Source organism: Leptonychotes weddellii, chromosome 10 (assembly GCF_054177405.1).
Source record: "Leptonychotes weddellii isolate Sample4059 chromosome 10, ASM5417740v2, whole genome shotgun sequence".
In the NCBI taxonomy this organism is placed as follows: Eukaryota; Metazoa; Chordata; class Mammalia; order Carnivora; family Phocidae; genus Leptonychotes; species Leptonychotes weddellii.
This window is the reverse complement of record NC_138378.1, coordinates 47000140-47025613: the sequence shown is the minus strand read 5'-3', so window position 1 is coordinate 47025613 and position 25474 is coordinate 47000140. Positions and strand designations below refer to the sequence as shown.

General features: G+C 43.6%; 1 protein-coding gene across 1 annotated transcript in view; it reads right to left on the bottom strand.

Annotated features, from left to right (window-relative positions):
- Positions 1-25474, bottom strand: part of TGFBRAP1 (transforming growth factor beta receptor associated protein 1) — a 66046-nt gene that overhangs the window by 28717 nt on the left and 11855 nt on the right. Inside the window, exons 2-4 of the mRNA XM_081833327.1 lie at positions 13519-14219; positions 3441-3635; positions 773-927 (exon numbers count right to left, since the gene is read on the bottom strand). Of these exons, the coding sequence (XP_081689453.1) occupies positions 773-927; positions 3441-3635; positions 13519-14206 (1038 nt within the window). The 5' untranslated portion in view covers positions 14207-14219. The remainder of the gene's footprint in view (positions 1-772; positions 928-3440; positions 3636-13518; positions 14220-25474) is intronic.

Genomic DNA, 25474 nt, shown 5'->3' with positions numbered 1-25474 from the left:
CTGGGTGGCTCAGTTGGTTAAGCGACTGCCTTCGGCTCAGGTCATGATCCTGGAGTCCCGGGATCGAGTCCCGCATCGGGCTCCCTGCTCGGCGGGGAGTCTGCTTCTCCCTCTCCCACTCCCCGTTTGTGTTCCCTCTCTCGCTGTGTCTTTCTCTGTCAAATAAATAAATAAAATCTTTAAAAAAAAAAAAAAGAATAACTTGTGATTGTTGGATCAGTTTTATTTATCACCCCAACTATATTAAAGTCGGTGTCTCAAGTGCATTAAAAGTTTTCTCCTCCAGAAATAATTAGATGGATTCCTGCAGTGTTAGGCCATTTACCAGTATGGCTAACAAGCTTTTCCTACAGATACTAGAAGTCTAAACTTTTAACAAATTCCAAATTAGGAGACAAATTAAGCTGCTATTGTTACTCTGTTGGTTTATGAGAACTATGCTCCTGACTCTTCCCTGGAGGCCCACTGAAGAAGAGAGTTGATAAGAAATACCACTTGGTATATATGTCAGACTCAGGAATCAAGCCAGAGGTTCACAGTCTGACTTGGCCTCGGCTGGCAGTGAGACCTCAGGCCAGCTGTCCTGGACTGCTCTGCAACCTGCCTCCGTATCTGTGTGATGTGGATGGGCTGTGGAAATGAGACAACAGATCCAAAAGCAATCTGCAAGATCGTGGCGCACAAGGAGGGCTGACGTATGTTAGTGAAATCTGAATGTTTTCTAGCTGGTGGCTTGGTGGCATGCTTTCTTGTGACCAACTTAATTACAAACCTGAAATTTTTCTTTTGGAATGTTCCTCCGGGCTCCTTTTGCTAAAACCAAAGCCTCTTCCACTCTATGGCTTGCTAGAAGATCCTGTATTTGCTTTTCCAGGGGTAAGGGAACCAAGATGTAAACTCCTTTACTTGTGGCGACAATCACTCTTCCTGGGAAAAAATTCAACAGTGTTGGAAAGGGAAAGAACATATTGCACAGACACACACTGCTTCCCCGAAACGGGCTTGTCATCCGATCTGATGGCTGATTTCATCGTAGTTCTCCCAACACAAAATTCCTACAGAAATTATAAATTACAATGCTTTTCTTTTCTTCTTCCCATATTGTCAACTGTCAGAAAAAGTGTGGACGCTAATACCACATTTCCAAAGTACAAAATATGCTTTTTTTGCTGTTTATTTGAAAGTGCTGATAAATTTAAAATCAGTTGAGTAGTGGGGCGCCTGGATGGCTCAGCCGGTTAAGCATCCGACTTCAGCTCGGGTCATGATCCCAGGGTCCTGGATCGAGCCCCGTGTCAGGCTCCACCCTCAGCGGGGAGTCTGCTTCTCCCTCTCCCTCTCCCCCTGCTCATGCTCTGTCTCTCTCTCAAATAAATAAAATCTAAAATAAAATAAAATAAATAAAACAGTTGAGTAGATACATAATATATAGTCCAAAGAAGTTGTAGAGATCAATTATGGCAAACGATCTATGAGAATTACAATACACTTCCTATAAAATTTTTTAAGAATTCTTTTCTTTCCACGTTAGTTTATAGGAAACTAAGATTATAATACTATATTATGAACCATGAGATATTTCATTCTCACCTACCATCCAAACACCCAAGTCCCAGCCTGACCTTATTCATTTTCCCGCAGCCCCATGACTTCACCTGACCCGTGGCCATCACCCTCGTGGTACTTGTGAGACCCTGTGCAGACAGTACACAGAACTGGAGCTGTACTCCAACGCACGCTCCTGCTACAAAGTTTTGAGTTCTGCTCCCTTTTGGAGACACTCTTTAAGCAAACTATCACCTGTATGCAGAAAGCAATGGGATGATCTTTCCTTCCTGTCTGAAGGATGACTCAGTATCAGCCAACCCTTCCGGGCTCCCCTGCTCTTCTCTCCTGGGATCCCATCATTCCACTCCAGCCCCACTGTCCGGTGTCACAGAAGGCCTCATCTTTCCTTTTAGTCTTCCTGCTCTGCTCTCTTGCCTAGATTATCTGCCTTCTATATCACAAGCGAAGTCATTTTTCTCATACTGAGATTCTGTCCTTTCTCTACATGGGTGTCCCTTTTCCTGGGAAGCCTCCCCTTGTTTGCATTGGGGGCGGGGTGGGGGGTTACACAGGCAGTCTCTATGTGCCCATGACACATAGAGACTGTGCCCACCTCTACCACTCGTCCGCAGCACCGTGACATTGTTATGAGACACACTCTTCTGATGTGTGTGTCGGGGCCCCCGACTGGAATGTGACACCCTTAATGTGGGGGCCGAGAGTCTTAGTAAGTTTATCTCCCTCAAATCTAGAACAGGAAGGGCAATGTTTGGTGAGCTCAAATCCTTAAATGGCAAATGCAATGTATAAATCTGGATCAGTTCTCAGTTTGAAGAAAATATCATAAAAGACCTTCTTAGGGGCGCCTGGGTGGCTCAGTTGGTTAAGCGACTGCCTTCGGCTCAGGTCATGATCCTGGAGTCCCTGGATCGAGTCCCGCATCGGGCTCCCTGCTCAGCGGGGAGTCTGCTTCTCCCTCTGACCCTCTTCCCTCTCATGCTCTCTCTCATTCTTTCTCTCAAATAAATAAATAAAATCTTTAAAAAAAAAAAAAAAAAGACCTTCTTAGGACAACTGGGGAAATCTGAACATGGTCAGCTCATTTTCTAAGGGGCGAAAGGGCTTTGCAGTTATGTAGGAAAATGCTCTAATTCTTAGGAGATGTGTGTTGAAGTATTTCGGATTAAATGTCATGATGTCTTTTACTTACTTTTGAATGGCTTGGCAAAATGTTTACAAGTGTTGAGTCTAGCTGAATGGTATATGGTACTTCACTTTGTTTTCCTTTCGACTTTTCAGTACGTTTGAAAATATTCATAATAAAATTTAGGAAAAGTAAAAGAAATCCCTCGCCTGGCTCACTGCTGCACACAAGGGGAAGTCCCTCCTGACAGCCCTGGTCTGCTGCAGCCTCATCTCAGGCCAGCCCTCCTCACGCATGACGTACTATAGTCACCCTGAATTGCTTGCATGGCCTGAAGACCAGGGCTCCCTCTTGCGCAGATCTGCAGGCACCTTTCTCTCTACCTGAGGTCCTTTCACACCAAATCTGCTTGGCTGACTCTTACTCATCCTTAAAGGTTTGGCTCAAATACCATCTCCTTCAGGAAGCCCTCCCTGATAATTCCAGGAAACATTTCACCCTCTGCTCTCCTGATTGGCCTTGTTTCATGCCTATCAAGATCTTCAACTGCTACAACTATCTGTCCAAATGTCTATCTCCCCTTTACCCTTGGAGCCCCTGGAGTCCCAAAACTGCAACCATTAACTGTGTAGCTTCAAAGTTTAGCATGAGGTCCAGCTTCAAATGGACCCCTACTAATGTTTACTGAAGAAATATCACAAATAGGTTGATAAATAAATTTCATTAAGATTTCTGTGCAAAGTAGTACCTTCAAAATCCTGTAGAATGTGGCCTTCCTTAAAGGGCAGGGTCTGCTTTTGCTGCTGGTCCAACATGCTGTGCACTGTGATGAATTCATCATCGAGCGCTATGACATATGGGAAGCAAATGGCCGCCCCGATCACATTCTCCGACCAGTGCACAGGGGCTCGCTGAGATATACCAGCAACTGTGGCAAACATGCCTGTAAAAACAGGAAGAGTCAGGTGGACCTCCAAAGAACTGTGGCATTTTTCCTTTCTGTAGATGTGTCTGGGCGCAGAATACCATCCCCTCCTGCCTTATATTTCAAGATCGTAAAGATAATATAATATGCTGCAGGTGTGAAGAAGCCTACGTGACTTTATTAGGAAGAGAACTACCTTGCACTGAATGTCTACCTTTCATTTGCTTCCAATTAAAGATGAGCTTAAAAAAAAGTTTACATGTACCCCCCCTGAAAGTTTATAAAGCACACGTCCTCACCTGTGTGGAAAAAGTTACTTCCCAGCAATTTAAGCAGCTTTGCAAGCTCTCTCTCACATCCAATCCTTCAACTGGTTAGCGTCTCTAAGTTACAGCCCTTCCTTGTTGAATGAATATTGAATACAACCCCTCAAACATTTACTGAGCTCCTACTATGCGCCAGGCACTGCACAAGGCGTCCTATCAGGAACTGTCCCTGCTCAGAGCTGAAGTCTAATATTGGACACACGCACCCTCTAATGCAGGGACAGAACCAATTTTGCACTTCAAGACACACTGCTGTTGAGTGTTTGCCAATAACTTCCACACCAAGTGACGGCTTATCTGTCTTATGCATAAAGTACCAAACTAGCCATTTCTCAACGAGCTATATATAGTCCGCAGATATTGGGGTTTACCAAAATTAATACATTTGCAAAGTCAATCCATTATAACTTAGTTTTCAAACTAGTTCATGTCAAACACCTTTAAAAACAGCATGCTGTCTACTGGGTATTTACCCCAAAGATACATAGGTAGTGATCTGAAGGGGCATGTGCATCCCAATGTTTATAGCAGCAATGTCTACAATAGCCAAACTATGGAAAGAGCCTAGGCGTCCATCAACAGATGAATGGATAAAGAAAATGTGGTATATATACACAATGGAATATTATGCAGCCATCAAAAAAATGAAATCTTGCCATTTGCAACGATGTGGATGGAACTAGAGGGTATTATGCTAAGCGAAATAAGTCAATCAGAGAAAGACAATTATCATATGATCTCACTGATAGGAGGAATCTGAGAAACAAGACAGAGGATCATAGGGGAAGGGAGGAAAAAATGAAACAAGATGAAACCAGAGAGGAAGACAAACCATAAGAGACTCTTAATCTCAGGAAACAAACTGAGGGTTGCTGGAGTGGTGCGGGGTGGGAGGGATGGGGTGGCTGGGTGATGGACACTGGGGAGGGTATGGGCTATGGTGAGCACTGTGAATTGTGTAAGACTTTGAATCACAGACCTGTACCTCTGAAACAAATAATACATTATATGTTAATAAAAAAAAATTGCTTGATGTCCCACCCCCCCAAAAAACCCAGCGTGCTGCTGCCTGCAAACCATCAGCTGCTATTGCAACAACTGGTTTCTACTGTATAGGATGGAGAACGGGGAGAGAGACACAGAGATATGCAGAGAACTTCAAGATTAAAACAAGGGAAAATATCTCAACTATATCATTCGAGCAAAATTCCTAAACCTGTGAAATCATCAACCCACCTAAATTTTCTGTAGTTACAAAGACTAAAAGATACTGCAGTTAATCAATTACAACAGCCTCTAAATTAGGCTGTTCCTGAAACTGGATATCACGTGGGACCTCACGCATGCGCACACGCCCTGCTCTTACCTAACACATGCGAGGCTCTCCCTCAAACGCCACTGTGCTCAGAGCACTGTTAGGCCCTGCTTAACACCTTACATATGGGTTCTCAGCATGTGGTAGCAACAACTGGAACTCTCAAACTGAGGGTTGCCAGAGGGGAGGTGGATAGGGGTTGGGCTGGATGGGGGATGGGCATTAAGGAGGGCACGTGTTGTGATGAGCACTGGGTGTTATATGCAACTGATGAATCACTGAATTCTACTCCTGAAACCAAACTACACTATACGTTAGCTAACTTGAATTAAAAAAAAAAAAAAAAGACGACGAAACAGTAAGCTGAGTGTGTGTGTGTGTGTGTCCCCTCTATTAAGGAGTCACAATTGCCTAATGCAAACCATTCTGATCTTGACTATTCCCTTTGGCCCTTCAAAGTCTCCAAAACTCATTAGGAAAAAGACTAACAACTCAGTACAGAAAGAGAGGCTATAAATTAGTAATTCACAAAAGACAAAATGCAAATGGCTAATAAATTCATGAAGAGATTCTCATATTCATCAATAACCAAGGGCACAAGTTTAAATGAAAAACAGTAAAAACACAACTTTTACTCATCAAATTGGCAAAGGTTATAGACCGATAATACCGAGTATTGGTATGGTATAAGGAAACACCTTTTGGAGAATGATTTGGGTATTATCTACCAAAACTGAATATACACTTACCCTCTTTAGTTGATTCTACTTTTGAATCTATTGCCAACTCATAAGTATAAGGGTGGTCTCTGCGATATTTTTAGTAACAGTGTAAAATTGAGCAGAATAAATGAAAAGATGATGTGGCTCTGGGTGAACGCACCACGAACAGAAAAGAAGGCTCTTCTATTAAATGAGTACAGACGAAAAGAACTACTATAAATTTAGCATGTTCAGCAGTGATTTCAGTTTGACATTCGCTGTGTGGAGCATGGAGTTCGCTACCAAGAGACGGACAATGGATTCAAGGGTTCACAGGTGGTGAAGGGGTTAAGGGAAATATGTAAACAATGACCACACAAGAGATAAAGACCAGGGCACAGAAAGGTGTAAAACGCTTTCCAAGCGAGCGGATGGAGTGCTGATGGAGGTCAAGGCCAGGCGGAGCTGAGTGATCAGACCCCAGCCTGCACAGGGAAGAGGACGCACACAGAGGGCAGCAGCCGGGAGGGCGCGTGTCCCCGGAACAGGGCACACCCTGTTCGGAAGTCAAGCTGGCGGTGGAACGGGCCGCACTGGCCTCTAGTCAGGCTGAGGAGTGTGGCCGGCACTTGCTACAGGTCACGGGGGCTTTCAAAGGCCAGTCGGGCGGAAGTGTGGAGGCTGTGTGCAAGGAGCCACACAGGGGAGGGCCAGCCAGCTGCCTGCCACCAAGGAGGCAGCCTTGGCTAGGCCCGAACTGGGGCACAACAGAGGGGGGCAGCCACTTCCAGGGGTGAATGGGGGAACCTGGCCGCTGACTCAGTGGGAGCGAGAGAAGGTGAGTCGAGCGCCACCATGCGGCTGCCAGCCTCAGGATTGAGCAGCACTGCACGGAGTCGGAAACGAAACAGGGATTAGGATGCAGGGCTGGTTGGGAGGCAGTGTTTGCGCTTCCCGGAACTGGAGGTCACAGACTTTCTCAGGGGGTGGTAGTAGCATGCTTCCTGAAGGGGACACCACGCTTCCACAGAGCACACCAAAGGCCACCGTGGAGTACAGGATGACCCGAGAGGAATGGTCTCCACAGAGTGCAACCCAGGACTGCGCCTGAGGCTGGTGGGGGCTTTCGTTCTCATCTCTTTCCAAAGTAGGGAAGAAATCAATGAGAACGCGGAAAACTCCACCAAGGTGACTCAGAGCTGGAAGGCAGGACTGAACAATGAGGGCAGTCTGGTTCTGTCGCCGCGGTCAGACAATGCATGGGACCGAAGGCCCCGGGTTTGGCATTGCCGGTGTTTTACCATAACAGAGAGGACGTAATTACAATCGGAACTAGCCTACCAACTGCATCGCCTAAGTATTCAGATAGCATTAAAAACTGCTCGAGAAAAACAACCGAGGGGCAAAGCTTTGGGCAGCATTAAGAATCTGGAATGAGGACTGAGCTTTGGAGGAAGAAATTCGGTTAGCACTATCTTGACTCTTCTGTGCATTTAGAGCCAGCCAGCTGAAAAGAACCCGAAGGCACGGGCGCCTGCATGCCCCTCCCCTGGGTGCCTGGCAATCGTAAACTGTAAGCCCGAGGATGCTGCTAAATTTTGGGTCAAATAACCATGTATAGCACACTCTCCCGGGAACATGGACAGTAAGACGTTGTCCAGCCTCATCCTGGAATTAAATTTGGGTGGAATGCATTTCCCTACATAAGGCTGGGTATCACCTGGCCCAGGAGGTGTGCAATGCAGAGGCCCTGACACGAATGTTCTTGTAATGAAATGGGCAGAACCCAGAGGTCAAGAACAAAGGCTTCTATTCACCCAAGAAGCAGATGACACTGGAATAAAAGGGCAAAGCAGTAACTGGCAGCTGATGGGCCCAGGTCAGGCAGTAGAAGGTGCCACAGAACAACTTAGGAACGAAGGTACTGTTATTAACACCCACCAATTAATTATATGCCTGCGGAGCAGGTGACAAACTCTATTGTTTCTGAATTGTCAGAGTCAGGTGCTGTTAATGTGCAAATGTAACAAATGTGTAAATGGTACATCTTTAAAAAGCATTATTTTCAATTGTGCACCCTTTAAATATCAGAGGTCCCCTTATCTGAGCAGGGAGGAGGGAAGAGGGCCAGGAGGCCAGGGGGCCATGTGGAGTCAGGAGGAGCTTAATTATCTGCATTTTTCAAGAAGTATTATCAAAGGACAGAGTTTAAAGTCACAAGACTCAATCACATTATGAAAATTTCAACAAAGTATTGCTGAGAATAGGAAAATCTAAGCTAAGGCAAAAAGCTGAGAGTGGTTCCTGACGACACAGGAGTGAGCACATATAATCTTCAGGGAGAAACAAAAGCAAAACGAAAATCTATAGCTTTCATACGTTTAAAGGTGCATTTGCATTCATTACAGCAATTTATTTGAGCCTAATTCTTTTTTTAATAAAGATTTTATTTATTTATTTGAGGGGGGATAGAAAGAGAGAGCACGAGTAGGGGGAGGGATAGGGGCAGAAGGAGAAGCAGACTCCCCGCTGAGCGACATGGGGTAGGGGGGCTCGATCCCAGGACCCCAGGATCACAACCTGAGCTGAAGGCAGACGCTTAACCGACTGAGCCACCCAGGCGCCCATATTTGAACTTAATTCTGAAGCCATGTAATAAAGCTGGTGATTGCTATGCTGCATACAGAACCTGTATATAGGTAATGTATAAGAGAGCTTACAAGTGGTATTGGAGTCAAATGTTTTCCCTATAAAGCCAAAACAGTAAGGTACTGGCTCATAAGCAGGCAAACACACTGACAGAACAGAACAGAAAATCCAGAGATAGACCCAATGGCATAAGGGAATTCGGTGTGTGTTAAAGGCAGCCGCCTACATCAGTCACAGAAGGTGGGCTCTGCAGTCGGTTGATTGGGATAATGGACAGCCTTAGAGAAAAGGATAAACCAAATCTGTTCCTTATACCCTGCACTATAAAAAGTGAAACTATAAAAAATGAAGCCATAAAAGTACCAGCAGAAAACATGGGTGAATTTGTCTATAACCAGAAGAGAGGGAAGCGTCCCTAATTATGACTTGAAATCACGTGCATGGGTGGTTCAATGGTAGAATTCTCACCTAATTATGACTCAAAATCAAGACACAATAAAGTAAAAAGGTTAATACATCTGATTATATAGCAGTGTTGAAGAAAAGCTTTTGCATGGTAAAAACTGGAAACAAATATTTGAAACCTACACCAGGCAACAAGTTGGTATCTCAAACACATAGAGAACACTAAAAGAAATGGCAAGAGAAAAGAACAGATAATCCTATCAAAAGAAATGCAAATGGCTCCTAAATGTATGAAAAAATGTTCACTCTTGGGGCGCCTGCGTGGCGTAGTCAGTTAAGCATCCAACTCTTGGTTTTGGCTCAAGTCATGATCTCAGGGTCGTTGAGATCGAGCCCCATGTTGGGCTCCAAGAGGAGTCTGCTTAAGACTCTCCCCTCACCCCCAAAAAAAGACTCTCTCTCCCTCTCCTTCTGCCCCTCCCCCCACCCCCGAAATAAATAAATAAATCTTTTTAAAAAATGTTCCCTCTTGCTCATCACAGGAGAAATGCAATTAGCTATGCTGAGATACCACTTCTCATGTACGGGATTGCGGACAACACGGAAGTTCGACAACACAGGGAAAAGGCATTGTCATATGTTGCTGGGGAGAACAGAAAATGTACAACCTTTATCAAAGGAATATGGCAATACCTACCAAAACTCACATGCATTTGTACTTTGACTCAACAAGCCCATCTATAAAAGGCTTTTCCATAGATCCACCAGGAAAATACAAAAAAATAAGTCCCTAGTAAAACCGTAAAACTGGAAAAAACGCACATGCCCACCAATAGGGCTGATTTTTTAAAAAAACCATGGTACCTCCACACGACGGAGTAGCACGCAGCTATGAAATGAGGAATATCTCTGAATTATATTACAAAGGGGTCTCCATAATACATTGTTAAGTAAAAAAAAAAAAGGCGCTGAAAAAGAGATACAAATATTTACATATTATTTATATTTTTTATTAAAAAATGAAAGGATAAACCATAAAAATACCGTAAAAATAAAGGTTGCCTAAGGGGGAAGAAGAAAATAAGTGAAGACGACAGGATATCAGCTCTCTGAGAATACCTTGCTGTAGCCCACCTGACTTGGAACCTTGTACATATTTATGTAGTAAAAATATAAAATGAAATAAAGCAATTCCTAAAAATCAAAAGTAAAATAAGACAAATTAACTGTATATCCAGGTGGTGGCATAAGAAAAACAGAGGGGGACTCTTCCAAGTGACTTTAAAAAACACAGTAATGTGACCATACATTCCTGATGGGTTTTATGTTCACCCTACCCTCAAGACAAAAAGAACCATAAACAATCAAACTATTTTCAGTCATTGCATTGTGGGAACAGGGGTGTCAGTATTGCTGTTCTGCATACTGCAGGATTAGTCAAAGGAACAATTATGTCGGGCAGTGGTTTACTAAGACTCTGGGTGTGGTTTAAGGCAGACAGGAACATAAAGACAGATGAGGTCAATGCCCTGCAGCCGTGAATTGGTTCTATCAGTATGTTCTCACAATGGATTTTACCTTTACAGAAACACATCCTTCCCAACTCTGTCCACCGAAGAGTCCTGAACACAATGCGCAACAAGCAGCTCTAGCACCCAGCCCGTGGTCTCTAAACATCAGGGGTCCTTGGAGAAATGGCTGAAACCAGATCTAGGGCAGGAAAGGCACAAAATGAACCTGGAACCCTTTCCACACCAGAAGGCGAGGAAGCCGTCCAAGTTCTAGGGTCATGTGAAAGGGGTGTGGCAGTCAAGCTGGACAACCCCTGCCCCCCCAGGCACAAATAGATGGAAACGCACCATATGTGTTTGAATCCATGATGCATCATGGTATCTTTTAAAAAGTCGCTTCCGGAGACAGAAGGGATCACCTTACTGAGAACTGTCCCATGCTGCCTTTCTCAGACAATGGACCTGGGGGCAGCCAAATACAGTAAGTTTCTCTTCACTGAAGTAGTCCAGTTATGAAGGAGGAAGGGACAGAAACAGAACACTGCCATTTGGCAGCCCACCATGATTTAAAGGCTCTACGCACCACTCATCAATAGCTCCTGACATCACAGAGAGAGAAAAAGAAATTACACAACCCTGACGGAAGTCCTCCACCGCCGACGAGGGAGTCTTGCCTCTCCCCCAAACAAGCAAAAAACCCAAAAAAACCAAAAAACACACCCCACACTTGAATCTGATAAGAGCTGGCATCCTAATTATCAGTTGGCAGGAAACACGAAGGTCAACCTGACATAGTAAACAATATAAGGGGATAAAAATCATCAAAATTCAGACTGTGGGATGCTACAGGTGAAATGATCCAACCTCTTCAACAAAAAGTTAGGGGAAAATAAAAAGAGAAGGACAAGGAACCTTAAGAGAACTTACAGACCCAGAGAAGCTTAACAGATCAATCAATTGCAATGTACACGCCTCATGCGGGATGATTAAAACTGAAAAATATACATATCCTTAAACATAAATTTATGTAGATAGGTATTTACATATGTCTCTCTGTTTATGTGTGATAACAGGAGAAATATGGCATGCCTTAATATTTGGTGATATTAAGGAATTACTGTTAAATTTTTTTTAGGTATGCAATAGTATCGTGGTTTTCATCTTTTTCTTCCTTTCTTTTTTTTAAGGAACTTAGAACTACATACTGAACGGTTTATAAGAGAAGTGCTATGGTGCTCACGATGCTGTACTAATCGAGCAGGGGAAATGGTTAGGTATATAAATCAAACCATTGGCAGGGAATTCATAACAGCTGGAGCTGAGTACATCTGATGTCATTATAATGTTCTCTTTACTCTCTTTGTATTTTCCATAATACCAATCTTTATTAAAACCGGGAATTTCTGGGCGCCTGGGTGGCTCAGTTGGTTAAGCGACTGCCTTCGGCTCAGGTCATGATCCTGGAGTCCCGGGATCGAGTCCCGCATCGGGCTCCCTGCTCGGCAGGGAGTCTGCTTCTCCCTCTGACCCTCCTCCCTCTCCTGCTCTCTGTCTCTCATTCTCTCTCTCTCAAATAAATAAATAAAATCTTTAAAAATAAAAAAAAATAAAAAAATAAAAAAAAACCCGGGAATTTCTGTTAAAGAAAAAGGTGGTTGGGGTAAAGAATTTTTGTCCAGAAAGTAAAAATCAGAGCTATCGAGCCATGAAGAGACACGGGTGAACCTTAAAGGCATATTACTAAGTGAAAGACACCAATGTGAAAAGCTAACATACTGTATGATTTCAACTACATGACACTCCGGAAACATCAGCCGTTGCCAGAGGTTGGGGGTGTAGGGGACTGAGAATTTTGAAGGCAGTGAACACACTCTCTATGGTACCATAATGATGGATCCATGTCATTATACATTTGTCCAAACCCAAAGAATGTACAACTCCCAAGAGTGAACCCTGATGTAAACTACAGACTTTGGGAGATTACAACGTATCCCTGTAGATACATCCATTATCATAAACGTACCACTCTGTCAGGGGGATGTGGATAGTGCAGGAGGATGTGCGTTTTTGGGGGTAGTGGGTATATGGGAACTCTGTACTTCCTGTTCAATTGTGCTGTGAGCCCAAAATTGCTCTGAATAACAAAAATGATTTTAAAAAGTAAAAATCAGTAAGTGTTCACCAACTAGAGTTCATGACCTCAACTTTTGTTATTAGCGGAAAATATGTTTGTACCCCTCACTCTGAGATGAGATGCCTACACACAGACTATGGTTAACAAATACCGGTGGTGAGGTAGGCTCACCCTCCCCAGCACCCGCTGTGTGTCACAGACACACACGAACCCTAAAGTGAGCCATCCACGACTGAAAGAAAGTACAAGTCACCCACGCCATGAACAGCTCGGAGTGTTAATTTCAAGAAGGCACCACAGGGAATTCACAAGGCCGTAGGACAGAGCCAAAGCCCTTTCAGGGGGCTAGAGACAAGACAGTGTGGTGGGATGAAACTGCAGTCAATTAAATAAATAATGGACGGAACACTGAAGTCTCCACACTTGAAAATATGCCTAAGTGAGCTCCACTCCTTTTCATAACGAAGAGTAAAAACAACCAACTGACAAATCCACCCACACGTGAGAACATCTTACAAGGAAGTCTTACGGATTTTTATTTTGATTATTTACTTAAAGGAATTTTCTCCGCAGAGCCATCTCGAGGCTCCTCTTTAGCACGGAATAAAGCTGGCTTTCCTTTATGACTGGCCTATTTTTGTTCCACTGATCCTACATTCACTGGACAATCTAAGGGAACGTTAGCACACACTGGTTCTGCATTCTGTTTACATCTTGCCACACATCCTCGGTGTTGGCGAATACTCTTCACGAGTATCTATCTTCACAGCTAAATTCTCCCTCCCGGATCTGGGCATGGATTCACGGAGGGAAGGCAAAGGGAATGGACAGATGGGAGGCGGAGGTTGGTGGAGGCTCACCCAGTCCTCCGGGACCTGCCAGGAGGAACTCCTGTCTCCCGATCCTCTTTACAATGGGGCGCTTCTCCTCACTGCAGTAAGGAAACAGGTCCTGGGAGAAGCCCGTGTTGTAGTTCAGGATGATGTACTGTGTGGTCAGAGCCAAGCACAGGAAGTCGCCGTCCACGGCCACGGCCAGGGGCTGCTCCGGTGTTGACACCTCCCTGACGATCTGAACCCGGTCCTCGTATACCAGGAACAGCTGGATGGTCCTGCGCTTGACCGAGATGATGCAGACTTCCACGCAGAATGGGTCTCCGTTCACAGGGTTCTCGTTCAAGGCCAGTGCCGCGGCCCCTTTGATGCGCGCCCCCGAGGGGACGGGCTCCAGGCTCATCATGTTGACCAGGGTGATGGAGTTGTCACAGAGCACCAGCAGCCTGTTGAGGGCCGAGGCCGCTCGCAGCTCATTCACTGGCTTCCGGAAGCCCAGGTGTCGGTGCAGCTGCTTGGCGGCAGAGAAGGTGGCCGTCCCAGTGGGCAGCGCCCGCTCCTCCAACAGGAAGTGGTGAACGACGCAGTCCCTGGTGCCCACATAGAGGTTCTTCCCGCAGCACTCCACGCATTCTACGTGCACACGCTCCTTGTCGCCTGCTAGCAGCTCCCAGCCCACGGCAGAGACCAAGGTGAAGGCCTTGGTGCTCATCATGTCTGCCGCTGCTCTGCGGGGAGAGGGACAGAGAAGTTAAGTCAGGGCAATGAACAACAAGCAGAACCATGTCAGGTCGCCATGAATACACCTCGTTCCCCAGTTACGATTTCGGGGAAAGGACACCATCCGACGCTGTTAAGAAACAGTACCAGGAAGAAAAGCTCTCCCTCTGGGTCTCCTTCCACCAGGCAAATGGGAGACCCCAGCAGGAGAGCACACGCGTGGGCTTTTGATGAAGGCCATCCTGCCCATTCTCAACAGCGCCGAGACGTATACGGAGTTTCCTCATGTTGTTCTTGGGAGATGTACGGGGACGCAGAAGACAACCCCACATATCCACCCAGAGACAACATAATAGAAACATTTGGGAAAAAGGCAAAAATGATCTTCACCGATCATCCCCTGAGCGTCTCTGGCATTTAAGAGAACAGTGGGACACAACTGCCTCAGGGGGTTAAATCCTGCCCCTGAGATCTTGTCAGAAACACTGAGGCAGGGGCCACAGCTTGAACACTGCGTTCTTCCCGGCACCATATTTGGCTCTCCGAGTAAATGTGTTCATGCAGAGTGGTAAAGACGTGCCTCAGATCTCTACGTCTGCCAGGGGAGGAGATATCTAGTGGACTTGTGAGAAGGTCACAGACATGTCAGTTAATGGACGATTCCTGCTAGAAGACCGACTGCCCCAACCTCTGAAGAGGACTCTGGTTTCACACACCACAAAGTTAGTGGCAGCAGAAATGAGCAGGATGGCCTTTCCCCGATTTCTCAGCCCGCAGGAAGGCAATCACACAGGCTCCCCGATCCACTCAAGCAGGAGGGAGAAATGTAGCTCCAAAGAGGTCTGCAGAAGATTGATGGAAGTTAGGGGAGGCCAGCTGGACTTTTCCATCACTTTGAGCTGTCCAGAAGTAGGGTCGCCTCTAGAGAGACTAAATTCCTCAATCCTTTGAGGCATTCTAGCCAAGGCTGGAAGACTTCTTGGAAATCTTCAAGAAAGAATGTTGAATGCTATCATTTTTTATATCCCCCTGTATATTGGGGCCGCAACAGCTTCACAAGGAGAACTCCAGTCTCCTTCCCTGAGTCAATAAAATCCCCAGGAAGGAAGGTATCTCAGGTCTGGGGATGAGGTATTTCTGCTGGACACCATCGGACTTCCTTCCTGTCACTTACTGGCTATGTGACCTTGGGAAAGTCACTTGGCTTCTCCGTGCCTCAGTTTCCTCATTTGTAAAATGAGCGTCATAATGGCACCTACTTCATAACGATACTTTGATGAGGGTTAAGTAAGTCTGCTCATGTAAGATACTTAGTATCTGGGACATAGCAAGTACCCGATAAAAGTTTTTGATCTAATCTTCAATACATCCCTCTCAAAGCCCCAGCCTACTTTCGGTCTTTATTTCCCAAGCTGGGTACCGAGAGATGAAATAATGCTGTCTTCGGCCCTTAGCTAGGTAACCTGTGTCCACCTTGTTGACACTGAAGGACAGACTGAAACATAAGCCAGACATGCACTCACACACAACCTCCCCAGCCCCAGCCACTGTCATATTCATTTACATGAGCTGTCCTCACATACTGTGGAAGGGAGGCAAGAAAGTGGGATGTGAGGCTTGAAGGCATCACAGAGAAGGAATCCTGTCCATCTATCTGGGGCCTCGGGAACTTGCAGGGTCCTGGGGAAAGCCCAGGGTTGAGGGAAAAGTAAGCTTCAATGTCTGATGCCAACCATTTTAAACACTACCATCTATTTCTCATGACCGAACAGAACCACAAAACTCAACCTAGACGATATTTTTTTCCCCCATTTAAGTGCCCAAGAATAAAACACAGGTATTGAAATGTAGGCTTTGAGACATCCTAAGTCTGTGAAAGCAAGGTATTATGAAATACTTCTGCCTTCACTGATTGATCAATAAAGGCTATCTTTTAGAATCACATGATAGAGTGACTACTGTTCCAAGTGTGAACTGTACCCCTCCCTTTGCAGAAGGAACAGAGAAACAGGCTTCGGGCACTCATAAGCAAATTCCTACCTAACTCTTCCAAGGTATGGTGCCTTCGCAAGCACAAGAGATAAACTAGACACGTTTGTGCTGACGAATATATGCAAACACCTCATATTTAGTCTAAGGGCTGGGTGGACAGAGAAGGAGGGAGAGGAGAAGTAGAGCTGTAAGAAAAGCATCTGGTTTATTAAAAAGCTTTACAGTATGAGTATTTAAGAAGAAATGCAATACTGTTTCACTATGTGGTAACTACAACTACTCAAGTCTTGCTAAAGCTCCCTACTACAGGCCTTCAAAGAAATAAATGAATGTTTATGAGAAGCAGAAGGAGACTATGTCAGCATCATGGTGGCTAAGATGTTCCTCCTTTTTATCCCCCTTTTCCACAACGAATCAGACATCCATCCACAGACCAGAGCCTCATGCTGGCTGCTGGGACCTAGCACATACACCAAGGGGCCCGGGGGAGCCTCACCCCCTCGCACATCCGGCAACAGGCAGACAGGACTCAGCGTGGGCTGCGGGACCAGCGCACCCACCAAACCACCAGCAAACCTGCCCGGACCCCTCTCGCTGCGGCCGGGGAGAGACCTGCAGAGTGCTGACCTGCGGGGATATGCACACAAGCGACAGAACGTGCACAAGTCCAGTCTTCCCAAGGGGGGCTTCCAGCACGCCACTGGGGCCGACAAAGCACACACACAAAAAACAATCTGAGCAGACTGGCCAATCGCAGCAGAGCTGGCCTTAAGAGAAACTTTCCCAGGGCCGTGCTCCACAAGGAAACACTGCAGAGGACTGATCTGTCAGACTGGGGGGAGGACAGCGGTGTGGGAGTGCGGCTACCCCAGTGGTGTGGGATGCGGCTGCAGACCCCACTGCTCTCGGCAGGACCCACGGTAATGAGGCTGGATGTCCGTGACTGCGGGAAGCAAGGAGACTGGGAGAGAGGCCAATGAGAATTTCAAGGGGTCCTTAGGGGGATGGTGTGCAGCAGAAAGTCCACCAGGAGCCTGTGGGAGCACCACACCCGGGGATCTCACCAGTGTGTCTCCAGGCACCCCCAGTGCCTGAGCACTAGACCCACACCTCCTCCCACCGTGCAACAGCTCCTGCCCCTGCCCCGAAGTGCAGCACTGGAGAGAGTTCAGCAGACAGAGAGCCGCTGAGACCACAGGCCTAGGTCTGTGGGCCGGGGAGAAACCACAAGCGAGCCACAGCGCCACCTTCAGGAAAACAAAGGAAGGTTTCCAGTAGCCAGCTGGTGAGTTCTAAGAACCAAAGACATAAAAGCTTAAGACTCCCGCCACAAGAGGGGGCAAGGGAGCACAGCCGACGCGTCCAGGTAGAGGGAGCGAAAACCCACAGAGCCCCACCATAGCACACAACACCCCATCTCAAGGCAACTCGCACAGGTTTAAGGAGCTGTCCGCTACCACAGATGTGAATGCAGCAACGCAAAGCTACAAGGAACGTGACAAACCAAGAAAACGTGCCATCACAAAGAGTTAAAAACTCCCCCAAAATTGAGTTTAAAGGCATTAAATCTGTGATCTAGCTAATAAAAAATTCCAAGTAGCTGCTCTGAAGAAACTCTGTGAGCTACAAGAAGACTCAGCCAATTCAATGAAAGCTTGAAAAAAAATACATGATCAAAATGAGATTTTTACCAAAGAGAAAGAAATCATAAAAAAAAAAACAACAGAAATTCTGAGGCTGAAGAACTCAAGGAGTAAAATGAAAAATGCAATAGAGCATCTGCGGTAGAGTAAAGTGTTCGGAGGACAGAATAAGTGGTTAGAGGATGGGGATTTTGAAACCACCCAGTTTGGGGAGGACAGAGAGAAGAGAATGAAGAGTGAAGAAAGCCAAAGCGATCAATAGGATTCCATCAAAAGAACAAATACTGGAATACCTGGAGTTTCAGAAGGAGAGAGAGAAGGGGGCAGAAAATTATTTAAAGAAATAACAGCTGAGAGCTTCCCAAACCTGGGGAGAGAATTGGACATCCAAGTTCACAGAGCTAACAGATCACCCTATTATCTCAATGCAAAAATACACATTATAATGAAATTATCAGAAATCAAAGATAAAGAAAGAATTCTAAAAGCAGCCGGCGGGGGGGGGGGGGGGTACATTGTAACTTTCAAAGAAACCCTATTAGGCTATCCAGGGATTTTGCATTTTTCCCTCACAGGCCAGGAGAGTCTTTCCACTGAGGAATGGATAAAGAAGGTGTGGTGCATATATATAATGGAATATTATTCAGCCATGAAAAAGAAAGAAATGCTGCCATTTGCAACAACATGGATGGGTCTAGAGAGCATTATGTTAGTGAGATAAGTCAGACAGACATAAGAAGACAAATACTGCATGATCTCACTTATATGTGGCATCTTTTTTTTTTTTAAAGATTTTTTATTTATTTATTTGAGAGAGAGCATGAGAGGGGGGAGGGTCAGAGGGAGAAGCAGACCCCCTGCTGAGCAGGGAGCCCGATGCGGGACTCGATCCCGGGACTCCAGGATCATGACCTGAGCCGAAGGCAGTCACTTAACCGACTGAGCCACCCAGGCGCCCTGTATGTGGCATCTTAAAAAGCCAAACTCATAAAAACAGAGTTCAACAGTGCTTAGCAGAGGTGGGGGGCGGGGGCGGTAACTGGGGAGATGTTGTCTAGGGCACCAATTTGGAACTAGGGGATAAATAACTCCTGGAGAGCTAATGCACAGCCTCCCGATTATCAGCAATATATTATAAACTTCACAGTTGCTAATACAGAATCACACGGGGGTAACTGAAAGCTGACAAAATAACATTCTGGTACTTAAAAGTGGTTTATTCCTTTAAGCTTTAAGCAGCAGAGAAATTTTCTCCATGATCTAATTCATAGGATAAACTCACTTAGAGACAATATGAATCATAAAAAGATAAACTGTAGGCCATGCCTCTCTCTGTATTATCATTAAGTCCAACTTAGTGGGGTCTGAAGTCAGAGAGGTTTTAACATGGTAATAAAATTGAAAATTTCGGGGCGCCTGGGTGGCTCAGTCGTTAAGCGTCTGCGTTCGGCTCAGGTCATGATCCCACGGTCCTGGGATCGAGCCCCGCATCGGGCTCCCTGCTCGGAGGGAAGCCTGCTTCTCCCTCTCCCACTCCCCCTGCTTGTGTTCCCTCTCTCACTGCCTCTCTCTCTCTGTCAAAAAAATAAATAAAATCTTTAAAAAAAAAAAAAATGAAAATTTCTCCAAGATGTACAATTCATACTCTATTATGTGATCTCAAACGGATCTGAAATTTACACATTTTGATAGAACGTTACCTTAAAAGCATGGTTATCATTTGAAAAGGCAACATTTTAATATTTTTCTCAAAACTGCAAAATACAGACCTAGTGAGGGAAAGAAACTGAAAAATATTAGTACACTCACAGACAACAGTTTAAATAAGGATAACATTACATATGCAACAAGCACTTCTAAGGGTGCAAAAAAAAAAAAAAAAGGCACTGTTCCATTTCCAAGAGTATCCCAATCTCATTAAGGAAAAAGGACTAGAAAAATAAGCAAGTGACAGTGTAAAGCAGTATGTACTAAGGACCAAAGTTAAAACATTAGTAATGACTTTCCAGCACCTTGAGAGCCTACACACCCCCAATGGTGACATTAGAATCTAAGTGATTGTCTTTGAAAATGCTAATGGAAAAATATGAATTTTCTTTTGCAGGCGTGCACAGAAACATTATCTTTGGTTCACGGCTGTAGCCACTGTGAAAAGTTCTTGCTGCTTTGGCATCTTCCTTCAGATAATCTTTACGTTTCTTAAACCTTGGATCAAAAAACGACAGTTCCATTCTTTCTGCTACACACCGAGCTGGGCAGCAGTGATTCTGAGGTTAACCATAAGGTTCAAAAATGTTTTTCTGTGTTCTTAAGATCAGTTACAATAGTTATAGAGGCTTCTAGAGGCCCAGGAAAGCTGATTCGGATGAGTTTATAAGCAATGCAAGAGTACCAGCTATATTCTGTTTTTGTGGGCACTGTCTGTCCCAGAAAGCAAGCACCACGTCCACACGGCTCTCCTAGCGAGTTCTACCAAACATTTAGGAATCAGATAATACCAACTTTAAATAATAAATCTTCCAGAGAATAAAAAAAAAAAAAAAAAGGAGGCGGGCACATGTCCCACTTCATTTTATAAAGCCAGTATAAAGTACAATTTTACTATCCAAACCCGATAAGGATGTAGGAAAAAAGAAAATCCTAATCATTCTTACTTACAAATCAACATGCAAAAGTATTAAATATTAGCACACTGAACACACACAGTATGAGTAAGTTGGCATGTGATATTGGCTTAGGGTAATAAAATCTGTTGGTTTAACTCACCACATTTACAAAATAAAAGAGAAAAAGCACAAAACAAGGAACAAGACTATTACCATCTGTTATGGGTAGATTATATCCCCCCAAATACATTAAGGTCCTAATTCTCCCTACTTGTGAATAGGACCTTATAGGGAACAGGGTCACTGAAGATGATAAGTTAAGATGAGGTCACTAGGGTGAGCCCTAATCCAGTATGACAGATGTCACTATAAAACAGGGGAAATTTGGATACAAGACAGACACACATAGTAGAAAGACATGAAAACACAGGGAGATGGCCATCGACAAGCCAAGGCACGCCTGAGGCTCCCGGAAGGCTGACCGAGAGGGCTACAGAACAAAGCATCCCTCCGAGCCCTCAGAAGGAGCTAACTCTGCCGACACTCTGACCTCAGACTTCTACCCTCCAGAACTGTGAGGCAATGAACTTATGTTGTTCATTTATTTATTTTTTTAAATTTATGTTGTTTAAGCCACCCAGTTTATGGTACTTTGATGGCAGCCCTAGCACACTCATGTACCATCTCTCTTCAACACTGTGCTGGGAGTTTCTGCCAGTTAAGGAACATTTATAAAAACCTGAAAATAAAGACATAAAACTGTAATTATTTACAGATGCTACTATTGTTTACATGGAAACTCAATCTATTAGAATTACTAAAATTTTAGAAATACTGTTTAATTTAAAAAATCAACCTATCAAAGTAATCTGCATTTCCAACCATAGACATTTTAATTTTCAAAAAAGATATTTACAATAGTATTAAAAAATTAAATATGAGGGAATTATCTAATAACAAAGATATAAAAGATCTTTATGTTGAAATACATAAAATCTTACTGCCCAACTAAATTATAACCCCAGCAGACTTTCCTGCAAAAATTGACAAGCTGGTTTTAAAATTGAAATGGCAGTTAAAGTACCTATATTGTCAAAACAATCTTGAAAATGAAGCACAAACTTGGAAGACCTACATTAACTGATTTCAGAAACTGCTATAAAATTGCGGTAATTAAGATATCAGAAAAGGCAAACAGATCAATGGAACAGAAGACCAAGTCCAGAATTAGACCCACACATACACATTCAGTTGGCAATTGACAGAGGCACCAGAATCAAATACCAAAAGTCATTCTCATAAACGGTGCTGGAACAACTGGATAACCTTATGCGGGGAAAAAAATTTACCTTAAATATTCCTACCTCACACCATATACAGAAATTAATTTGAGGTGTCTCAAATTATTTTACAAGTAAAAGCTAAAACTATAGGCTTCTATAAGAAAACACAGAAGAGGGGCGCCTGGGTGGCTCAGTTGTTGAGCGTCTGCCTTCGGCTCAGGTCATGATCCCAGGGTCCTGGGATCGAGTCCTACATCGGGCTCCCTTCTCCGGAGGAAGCCTGCTTCTCCCTCTCCCACTCCCCCTGCTTGTGTTCCCTCTCTTGCTGTGTCTCTCTCTGTCAAATAAATAAAATCTTTAAAAAACAAAAAACAAAACAAAAAACCCCAAAACCTTACATTTGAAAAAAAAAGATAGTTAGGGGCACCTGGGTGGCTCAGTTGTTAAGCATCTGCCTTCGGCACAGGTCATGACCCCAGGGTCCTGGGATCGAGCCCCACATCGGGCTCCCTGCTCTGCGGGAAGCTTGCTTCTCCCTCTCCCACTCCCCTTGCTTGTGTTCCCTCTCTCTCTGTGTCTCTCTCTGTCAAATAAATAAATAAAATCTTTAAAAAAAAAAAAAAAAGAAAACACAGAAGAATACCTTTGAGACCTTGGGGTACATAAAGATTTCTTAGCATAAAAAAGCACTAACCATACAAAAAAAAGTTGATAAACTGGATTTCATAAAAATTAACAACTTGTGTCCATTGAAAGACACCATTAGGGAAATGAACAGGCAAATCCCAGACTGGGAGAAAAACTTGCAATATATATATAGCAAAGGGCTCATATCTAGAATATATAAAAACTTCTACAAACCAATAACAAAAAAGACAAACTTTTTTTTTTTTTTTTTTAATTCAAAAAAGAAGGTATACGAGGGGCTCCTGGCTGGCTCAGTCAGAGGAGCATGTGACTCTTGATCTTATGAGTTCAAGCCCCATGTTGGGTGTAGAGATTACTTAAAATAAATAAACTTAAAATATATTTTAAAAAAAGAGGGTAGGGGCGCCTGGGTGGCTCAATTGTTAAGCATCTGCCTTCGGCTCAGGTCATGATCCCGGGGTCCTGGGATCGAGCCCCCTATCAGGCTCCCAGCTCCACAGGGAGTCTGCTTCTCCCTCTCCCACCCCCCCCGCTTGTGTTCCCTCTCTCGCTGTGTCTCTGTCAAATAAATAAAATCTTATAAATAAATAAATAAATAAATAGAGTATATGAGTGACCAATAAAAACATGAAAAGATGTCCACCATCATTAGTCATCAGAAAAATTTATTTTAGGCCATAATAAAATAACATTTCACACCTATTAGACTGGTTACAATTAAAAAGACTGGCAACATTACATGTTAATGAGGATGCAGAACAACTAAAAATCTCATACTCTGTTGACAAATGTATAAATGGTACCATCCCCACAGCTGACATCATATTCAATGGTGAAAAACTGAAAGCTTTTCCTCTAAGACCAGGAGCAAAACAAGGATGTCCACTCTTGCCACTTTTATTCAACACAGTACTGGAAGACCTAGCTGCAGCAATCAGACAGGAAAAAGAAAGAAAAATCGTCCAGATTGGTAAAGAAGAAGTCAAACTGCCAGTGTTTGCAGATGACATGACAGTATATACAGAAAACCCTAAAGACTCCACCAAAACAAACCATTAGGATAAAACGAATTCTGTAAAGTCACAGGGTACGAAATTAACACACAGGAATCTGTTGTACTTCTATACATTAATAATGAAATAGCAGAAAGAGAAATTTTAAAAAATATATCATTTACAATTGCATCATAAATAAAATACCGAAAAATAAATTTAACCAAGGAGGTAAAAGACCTGTACTCTGAAAACTATAAACACTGATGGAAAACACTGAAGATAACACAAATGGAAAGATATACCATGCTCATGGGTTGGAATAATTAATATTGTTAAAATGTCCATATTTCCCAAAGCAATCTACAGATTCACTGCAATCCCTATCAAAATACCAACAGTATTTTCCACAGAACTATGTGGAAGATATTATTATTTATTTATAATCCTAAATAATCCTAAAATTTGTATGGAACCACAAGACCTTGAACAGCCAAAGCAATCCTGAGAAAGAAGAGCAAAGCTGGAGGCATCACAATCCCAGATTCCAAGATATACCACAAAGCTGTAGTAATCAAAACAGTATGACACAGACACAAAAAAGACACACAGATCAACAGAATAGGACAGAGAACCCAGAAATAAAACCACACTTACATGGGCAATTAATCTATGACAAAAGAGGCAAGAATACACACTGAGGAAAAGACAGTCTCTTCCATAAATGGTGCTGGGAAAACTGGACAGCTACATGCTGAAGGAAGCCATCAACAAAATGAAAAGGAATGGGAGAAGATATTTGTAATGATATATCCAGTAAAGGGCAAATATCCAAAATACATAAAGAACTTATACAATTCAACACCAAAATAACAAATAATATGATTAAAAAATGAGCAGAGGACCTGAACAGCCATTTTTCCAAAGCAGACATACAGACGGCCAACAGACACATGATAAGATGCTCAACATCACTAATCATGGCATAATGAGATGTCACCTTACACTTGTCAGAATGGCTAGTATCAAAACAAGAAATAACAAATGCTGGTGAGGATGTACAGAAAAGGGAACCTTCATGGCTTGTTGGTGGGAACATACACTGATGCAACTACTATGGAAAATAGCATGGAGGTTCCTCAAAAAATTAAAAATAAAAATACCACACAATCTAGTAATTCCATTACTGGGTATTTACCCAAAGAAAATGAAAACACTAATTCAAAAAGATATATGCACCTTTATGTTTACTGCAGCATTATGTACAATAGCCAAGATACAGAAGCAATCAAGCACCCACTGATGAATGGATAAAGAAGACATGATATGTATATATGTTACATATAGATGTGTATATATCTATATAAAATATACATATTGCAATATTACTCAGCATAAAAAATGATATCTTATGACAACATGGATGGATCTAGAGAGTATAATGCTAAGTGAAATAAGTCAGAGAAAGACAAATACCGTACGATTTCACTTACATGTGGAATCTAAACTACAAAACACAAGAACAAAAAAACACCACCCCCCAAAACACAAAAAATAGATAGAACCATAAAACAAACTGGTGGTTGCCTGAGGGGAGGGGATTGGAGTAAGGGGACAAATAGGTGAAGGGGATTAAGAGGTACAACTCTACAGTTATAAAGTAAATTAGTCACAGGGATGAAAAGTACAACGTAGGGAATACAGTCAGTAATATTGTAGGGGCACCTGGGTGGCTCAGTCAGTTAAGCATCTGCCTTCAGCTCAGGTCATGATCTCAGGGTCCTGGGATCGAGCCCCACATCGGGCTCCCTAGTCGGCATGGAGTCTGCTTGTCCCTGTCCTTCCCCTTCTGCTCCTCCTCTCTCTCTAATAAATAAATAAAATCTTTAAAAAAAAATAATATCGTAATAACATTGTATGGTGAAAGATGGTGACTACACTTGTACACTGAGTAATGTATAAAATTGTGAAATCATTAACGTTATACACCTAAAACTAGTAACACTGTATGTCAAGTACATTTCAATTAAAAAAAAAATGATGCCATCACTGTGGAAATCTGGTGGTTTTTTATGAAGTTAAACATGCATTTATCCTGT